Below are 8,293 nucleotides of genomic sequence, written 5' to 3' on the forward strand. Positions count from 1 at the left end.
GCACAAACAGGAAGGGAGCCCAGAAGAAAACATTTTCTCGTTGGCTCCCTTCCTGCTTGCGCTCCACTCTGGAGCGCAGAGGGATGGGCCACGCGTGCGTCTGTGGCGCGATGATGCGGGATGTGACCCCGCCCCACCTGGGTGGGCTTGCGCCGCACGATCCCATGATGGACCTCTGATGCCATATTCTGGTGCCGTGGTCCTCTCTCTTTACCCAGCTGTTCCTAATCGCCCATGATGAGATTGGAACAATTAAGGCTCCTATACACACTGGCATCCCAGGCTCCATTTGTGAGGCCTTGGGGTTGCCGGATGGACACACACCATACACTGCTTGTAAACTAAGGATAAAGATATGTCAGCAGCTTTGCTTATACAGCTTGATATAGCTACCTCTCCAGCATCTCCTGTGCGGCATTGATTAGACACGGTGTTTGCTAACACTTTAGAGATCTATATACATCTATTGTAATGACTGGAATACCATAGACATACTAACAGTAATGTAGTTATTATTATTACACACAGCCTATACTACATCACCGTGCCCCTACTTGTAGTATCTACTAGACTGCTGGTCAAAAATAGGCTGGAATTCATTCCTAGGCCTAGGGGTCTTCGTAGCCGAGACATCTGTTGCCTTCCTCTGGCGTTTGCATCCCCTCTTTCTATCCTGGGCACCTCTGGCTGGATTGTGTGGCCTGTGGGTGACTTACCATCAGCTGAACATTTCTCCTGCCTATGCATATTTTTGTAAGTACAGGCCAAATGTTGATACTAAGCATCTGCGATAAACACATGTACACCATTCTACAATTTTGAAAAATGCTTTACTAACGTATATACTATATATTTATATTATAGAATGCTTATGACCCAAATGGCATAAAAACCTCTGAAGAAGGCTCAATATAGGTCCAAAACATGTCAGGTGTACCCACAGTATGCAACTCTGCTAGCCCCATCCATTTCTAAGGGCAGCTTACTGTACATACAGACTCATGTATTTGGGTTCAAATATCAACTATGTTTTGTACTGATGTATTTCTTATGATGCCATTTTTTATGAATTTATTGTAATAAAATTTACCCATTTTATTTACCTACTTGGTCTGTCTTTGAAAGTCCCGAGGGGTTAGACCGTGCTAATTTGGCACCAGGTCCCATTTTTTTTCTTGTAGTTTCTATGTATGAAACACAAACTATGAATAGAGGATGGGCAGATGATTGAAAGGTGCAGCTAAAATAAAAGCACAAAAACCCCCCTAAAAAAAAAACACGGAACATAGCTTACAGTCAAGTAGCATGTGTCCCTTGTGCTGATGCCTGGGTGAACTCCTCCATCCTTGCCAATGTTCCAGTGCGGTGTGGGTTATAGAACTGTAGGAACTGTCACAGGCTCTCTTCAAGAGTGCTTGAGTATGACTGCCCCTTTTCCGCCATTATAGAAGCTGTACTACAGTTTCTATGAATGCAGGATGGGTGAATTATTGAAAGGTCCACCCCCTCCATTCATAGAAGCTATAGTATGGCTTCTATAAATAAAGCAGCTGGGCAAAGAGAGAATGCCAGGAATAGAAGATTTCACCTAACAAAAGAGGCATCAGCACAAGGGACACAGTCTGATCATAACTTCTGTACCATGTTGGCGATTGTTGTTTCTTATTTTGGCTGCTCTTAGGCTTTAAAGGCACCACTAGGAGCCTACACTTCAGGAACATTACCTAGGCCTGGTCCAGTTTAGAAGGGTGTTGAATATTTCAGTACAAAATCATTTACCGACACACGTCTCTTCTGTTCAACAAACATCACTCTTGCAGCTTTTGAAACTCTGTATTTTTAAACATTTTTTCCAAAAAAAAAAAAAAAAATCATATACAGTTTTTAAAAAGAGGAACAAATTTAATTTACACAGAAGTACTAAATGTACATCGTTCTTTAAAAAAAATCATTCTACATTATAAATACAGTAGAAATTCTTTTATAGTACTATATTTAGACCATAATGTTGGTTTAGGGGTTGGAAGGGTGAAAGATGATGTAGGGGGAGAGGGGGGGCGTGGTAATGTTTTCTTTTTTTCTTCTTAAAACATTTTGCGAATGGAAATAAATACCGAAACTGGCGAGAGGTTATTACAGTAAGGAGTAGACTAACAATACGTCTGTCTGGATGAGGGAAGACACACGGGGAGGTTCTGCTTGCAGGCGACTGACCTAGCAAAATATTCTAACAACGTGATGATGGAATCATGAATTTATTACTACAATTTACTTTGACCTGTCTCCATAATCAAACAAACATGGAGGCAGCATGACAGGCAATTACCACTCATATTAATGTCCAATAATACCTGGCTTGGTCTATCAAATTACTTTGGGACTATGTGCTGTTTTCAACTATTCCAAGCACCCAATGGGGAAGAGGGACTTAAACATCTGGATGAAGCAGCTCATTGAAGTTGTGTATGTGTTAATGCCAAGGAGGGCGATACAATTGGCACACGTGCCTAACGGAAACATTGGTAAATTAATAGTGTCCACTGTTAATGTGCAATTTATAACCTACCAAGTTACGGCAATCACGGCCCACTAGGTAACTAAATGCCACCTAGGGCTCAGCTAAACACAGGACAAGGATAAAGTAACTAATTGAGAAAGAAACCTTTGGTCTCCCTCATTGACCTTCTTCTGGCTGTCACATTAATCCTCAATCTTCAACACCTTCTGAGTCACTCACTCAGCATGACAGCCAAAGGTCTCCCTCATTGACCACCTTCTGGCTATCACGTTAATCCTCAATCTTCAACATCTTCTGAGTCACTCACTCAGCACGACAACCAGGCTATTAGCATTTTTGGAAGAAGGCCAGCAATGGCAAACTTTGTTTGCCAAAAGTCGTCATTTGCTTCATTTGCAACAAAACATCAAAAGAAGCAGCTGGCAACAACGGGTGAATCTCACTTTACTGCACAACTAAAGCTCTTTAGACTTGAGCTTTTTAGTCGCCCACACAGAGCTGCCTAATAATTAGACCCGCTTGAGTCATTTACACAAAGAGGCGTCCGTAGTGCCTGATGCTGCCCAGAGACATTTTCTGCTGCTATGGACCGGGAGGATTCTTCTGGCGAACGTGCTACAGTCAAATATCGCCCAAGTCATTGAAATGTCACAATAGGTCAAGAAGAAGCAACACTCACTGCTCAACACCTTCATTGAAGAGTGACCTGTCTATAAGGAAAAGCCTAAATCCTACCTTTCTCTATAACCCGGCTATTGTTATATTCATCCATAAACTTCAAAACTCTTGCACATTTTTTTAAAGGATGCAACATGTACGAAGGGACTGGGTTGCCCTATCCAGCACAGACGTACTAGTACGACTCCATGTCAACATAGAAGTTACCTTGTTTGGATCTCTACCACCCCCCCATGTCTCTGATGGTTACCCCTCTATTCTTGATGCACCCCCAAAAACAAAAACAAAAAAAGTGAATATTTTTCATGTATAGCGCCATCGTGTGCACTGTGCATTCATTTGCTATTTTCCCCAGATAGGAAAATAATAATAATAAAAAAATACAACACAGAACATAAAAAATCCCCTGACTTTGATGCTTGAATAACTTAAAGAAATATCATTACAATAAACTTTAATACGTTTGTTTTGAAGTCAGTCCCTTCAGTTCCCTCCTTAAGGGCTAAAGTTTTTTTTTTTATTCCTTTGTAATTTTTTTTTTGACAGTTCAAGTTGAGATGAGAAAAACAGATGGAAGTGGGAGGTAATAGGGGAGGAAAAAAAAAACGACAAAAAAAGTTTTGAAGGCAACAGATCACCAGTTGAATGTGTCCTTTGAAAAGTTCTGTCTGGGGAGATAGCCGGCCTGTGCCGGAAAGTTCCCAACTTTCCACCTAAAAGACGGCACAATTTCTCCACGGAACCACTTGCCGCACCGTGCGGACAAATGGGGAAAAAGGAAAGAAAATTGAGGCTTAATCTGAAAATGTGTGCCCTCCTGTCTCCAAGTACTGCGGCGGCTCACGTCCTGCTCAAGACACCATTGTTCGTCTCCCCAGGCAATTTATTAATTTATTTCTCACGGCTCGCTCGCTCGTTTCCTTCCCCTGTTATCTATTTAACGTCCTGGCCCCCAGGCCTCCATTGTGGTTGGGGGTATGGTACGAGTCTGTGCGGTGGACTGGGGAGGAAAAGGGAGACGAGGAAGAGGAGTGATGGTACGAAGACTGGGCTGAGGAACGCAGAAGAGCATTGGAACTTCCACCGCTCTGGGGCTGCTGTAGGTTGAGGATACTGTCGATGGCGCTCTGCAGGTGCTCATTTAGAGTGTCATCCTGGGGGCTGTCACTGGAGAAGCTGGCGTTGTCAACGTCAAACTGCTCTGACTTCAGCCTTTTGGCTGATGGAATTGACATCTCCCAATTCAAATCAGACTCATGTTCTGTTCGTTCTGACTTGACCACCTGTCGGTAAAATCCTGGCTCATCGTCCTTAGCCTCTCTTCTCAAGCTCATGGTCGTCTCTTCATTGTTATTCATCTTTGTTTCCCCTCTGCCAAAGAACACCAACTTTGAGCTTTCTTCTTTCTTCACCTTTTCACTCTCTGGGACCCCTTGAACCTTGTGGGATGTAATGACGCTTCTGGATCCATCTTCCTGCTTTACTGCCTGGGTCATAACTGGCGTTTGGGCAGGTGTTTCGACCACTGGCCTGGTGTCTACCGGTTTACCGGTCACAAAGGCATCCACGTTCTCCCGATACGTCTTACGAAGGGGTAGCCTACAAAATGTTGCCAGGGGCTTCTTTTCAGCAGGCGATGAATGGTCCAATGTACCATTCATCTGCCCAGTGTGTGTGGTGGTTGTGGCTGGGGTTGGGTTGACAGTTGTCTTGATGACGGTGCTGGCGGGTGTTGTGGGAGGGGCAGGAGGTGGAGGTGGTGGTGGAGGGTTGTGATGAACGGGGTCCAGAGCAGTGTTATGAATTACTTTGCTCAGCCCTGCCTCCTGCTTGATCTTCAGCTTCAGCCCGATGCGACTACGGGCCTCATATGTTTTGATTGGAGGTTTGCTGCGTGACGGGAGTGCATCGTCGTCTGCATCAAGCGACGGTGAGGCTTTGGCCCAAGTAACAGATGGGGAGCCCCCACTGCTGTGCTTAATCACTAGCTTGGTAGGGTGTATTGGTGTGGAGGTCTGCATTGCAGTGGGTTTCTGGGTCTCTGCTGCAGGGGCAGGACAAGGTGAGGAAGAGACGGAGGCCACAGAAGGGGGTACCGTTTGAGACCGCGAAGAAGAGGAAGAGACATATTCATCTGCAGAAGAAAGAGGGACAGTTATCAAACATTTATCAGGTAAATAAATCTATTCTTGTACAGTTCACGTTTAAAGGAAGACTTTTTGTTACAACCAATTCAGCCCTATACATACTGTACATCCTACATAAATATGACACACAAGCCTTTTTCTCATTAAGCACCGATTACTGTCCCCAACTGCAACAGGAAGAAATGCCAGGGAGGCAATGGCAAGGTGAGTATAGTTTGGACAGGGGGCCCCTTTGGAATAATACTGTCACAAGTGTATGTAAACCCCATTGAACTTTTCTTATTTGCCCCCTATTGGTCAGCTAAATATACCACTGAAGTGCTTTGTTATATCTGTTAATGTGCAAAAAAGCACCTGTTGATTTTGCCAGAAATCTTATGAGCGGATCATTTTCTTGCATTCATCTCCATAAGCCCTTCTTGTGCACTGGCAGAGAAGAGGAGGTGACCAGAAGTTGTGTTTTTAAAAAAGAAGTCAGAGCTGTGCTGTTAGCCAAAAAGTAAGGTATAAGACATAAAATATTTCTGGCACATCAAAAGTTATTTTTTTTGTACCTGCAACATGTTTAGAGGAGTAAAACAAAACACCAAATAAAAAATATTCAGATTATAAATATAAAATACACTATAGTTTGTTTTATGTATAAAGAGAGTCACAGTTAAAAATAAGATGCCTCCTAGTGACGAAGCTGGAGATGGGAACGATAAATACCTGGTCTCTCTTTTGCCAGCTGCCGGTCCAGAGACATAGCAACTTTCTCCTCCTGAATAAACATTCTGTCGATCATTACCATCTCCGCAGAAGGACTCACTCTCTGCAGAAGGAGAGAAACAACAGTGAAAACACAGCACTAAATTAAGCCACATGCAGTGAATGACTGAAGATGACCCCCATGTTTGCAGCAAAGCCATCAGTTCTTCTAATTTAAAAATATCCTCTCAGCCATTCTTCTGAAATAGGGGTGAAATGTACAAAGTGAACGGCCATAGTTATACTACACAGATGGAAAATCAAGACAAGGTTGTTGGCGCCCTCTGCTGTACAAAATAGTCACATCAAAATTAGTTTAAATTAGTTTTTAATAGCTGCTTTCAGAGTTTCTGGTTTACAGAATACAAACAGCGAGTAAAGATAAAGAAATCTGACATTATGTAACCACCCTGCCTCCTTTAACCACTTCCCGCCCACCATATGCAAAATGATGGCCACAGGGTGGTTGCGTTATCCTGATTGGGCGTCATATGATGTCCAGCATGACAAGTCATGAGGACAATCGGTGGTGCGTTGCGTCGCTCTGACACACCGCATCTCCGATCTTGGTAAACAGCCTATGACGTAAGCTCTTTACCGTGTGATCAGCTGTGTCCAAATCACAGCTGGTCAAATTGTAACCAAGAAATTACATTTATTGGCTTTTCCTCTATTCACGCTGACAAGGCGCGAGTAGAGGAGAGCCGATCAGCAGCTCTCCTGACAGGGGGGGCCTATAGTGATAATCAGAGCATTGAACATCAGAGCAGACCCATCAAGGATGCCCAATAGAGCTCACCAGGGATGCCAATCAGTGCTCATGAGGCCTCATGCACACTGGACGTTATAATAACATTATAAAAACACCAGTAGCTTTGCAGTGAGTTTTTCAACGTTTTTGCAATATCGTTTTTTAGCTTTTTTTAGCGTTAGCGTTTTTTCAATAGATCAAAAACGTTAAAAAATGCTGGTAAACCGCATTTGAGCATTTATCAATGTTTTTTGACGTTAGAGCGTTTTTACAGCTGAAAAACGCCTCTCAGAACCCACTACATTTGGGTCTTTTTTCCAGCCAAAAAACAGTTGATAACAGCCTATGTGTGCATGGACACATAGGATAACATGCTGGAGAGATTATTAACTGAAAAAAAAAAAAAAAAAAACATCTGAAGCCAAAAACAGCAGCTATAAAAACATCCAATGTGCATGAGGCCTTAGTGATGCCAATCAGTGCCCATCAGTGCAGCCCATCAGTACCACCTATGAGTGCTGCATATAAGCGCAGCCTAACAGTGCCTCCTCATCAGTGTCCACAAATGCCACCTCATTAGTGCAGCCTCATCAGTGCTTGTCAGTGAAGGATAAAACTTTTATATAATAAAAATTTTATAACAGAAACAAAGAAAAAACTTTTTTTCCCCCAAAATTGTTGCTTTTTTTTTTTATTTGTTTAGTAAAAAATTAATGCAGAGGTGATCAAATACCACCAAAAGAAAGCTCTATCCGTGGGGAAAAAAAATTACAAAAATTTTGTTTGGGTACAGTGTTACATGACCACGGAATTGCCAAAGTGCGACAGCCCTGAAAGCGGAAAATTGGCCTGGGCAGGAAGGGGGTGAAAGTGCCCTGTATTGAAGTGGTTAAAAACTGCTAGTTAAAAAAAGCCTTGTAATACTTACTGATGTTGTACAATACACAGTTCATGGCCCCAAACACCATCTCCCTATTTGTTCACATGATCTCAGCTAAAGGGGCATACAGTCTGGCGTTTAGGTGAAGGGGGTTAATCAGTGGCTTGGTCTGAACAGCAATAACTACCTTTGTTTGAGATCACAAATGCCTAGGTAGAGCTGGCAATGGAGCTGGGAGCGTTTGAGAAACTCAGATGAAAACTTTGTTAGGCAAATCACATAAAAAAAAACAAAAAACGCATCAATTTGAATGATGAATACATCAAAAGGGACAGGTCTGCTTTAAGTGACAGAAAACCCTTTAAAAAAAAAGAGTGCTTTTCCATGGTGGATTTTTCTGAGAAAGAGAACTTCTATATGAACAAGTGAACCAGTCTATGCTGGACAGACAGGAGGGTCAAAGCGCATACATACTCACCCTGGACTCTTCTAAAAGCAGCAAGCGATACTTGTTCAGCATGGCCTGAGTGCGCTTCAGGAGCTGAGTAGACACAGTCTCAAACTCGTCA

General features: G+C 42.9%; 1 protein-coding gene across 2 annotated transcripts in view; it reads right to left on the reverse strand.

Annotated features, from left to right (window-relative positions):
• Positions 1–1,881: 1,881 nt before the first annotated feature.
• Positions 1,882–8,293, reverse strand: part of BICRA (BRD4 interacting chromatin remodeling complex associated protein) — a 123,858-nt gene continuing 117,446 nt past the window's right edge. For both annotated transcript variants that reach the window (XM_073598692.1, XM_073598691.1), the window contains 3 exons: positions 8,203–8,293; positions 6,055–6,157; positions 1,882–5,330 (listed from right to left, as the gene is read on the reverse strand). The exon at positions 8,203–8,293 is cut by the window's right edge and continues 4 nt beyond it. In XM_073598692.1, the coding sequence (XP_073454793.1) occupies positions 4,126–5,330; positions 6,055–6,157; positions 8,203–8,293 (1,399 nt within the window). In that variant the 3' untranslated portion in view covers positions 1,882–4,125. The remainder of the gene's footprint in view (positions 5,331–6,054; positions 6,158–8,202) is intronic.

Source organism: Aquarana catesbeiana, linkage group LG09, assembly GCF_042186555.1.
Source record: "Aquarana catesbeiana isolate 2022-GZ linkage group LG09, ASM4218655v1, whole genome shotgun sequence".
Taxonomy (NCBI): domain Eukaryota; kingdom Metazoa; phylum Chordata; class Amphibia; order Anura; family Ranidae; genus Aquarana; species Aquarana catesbeiana.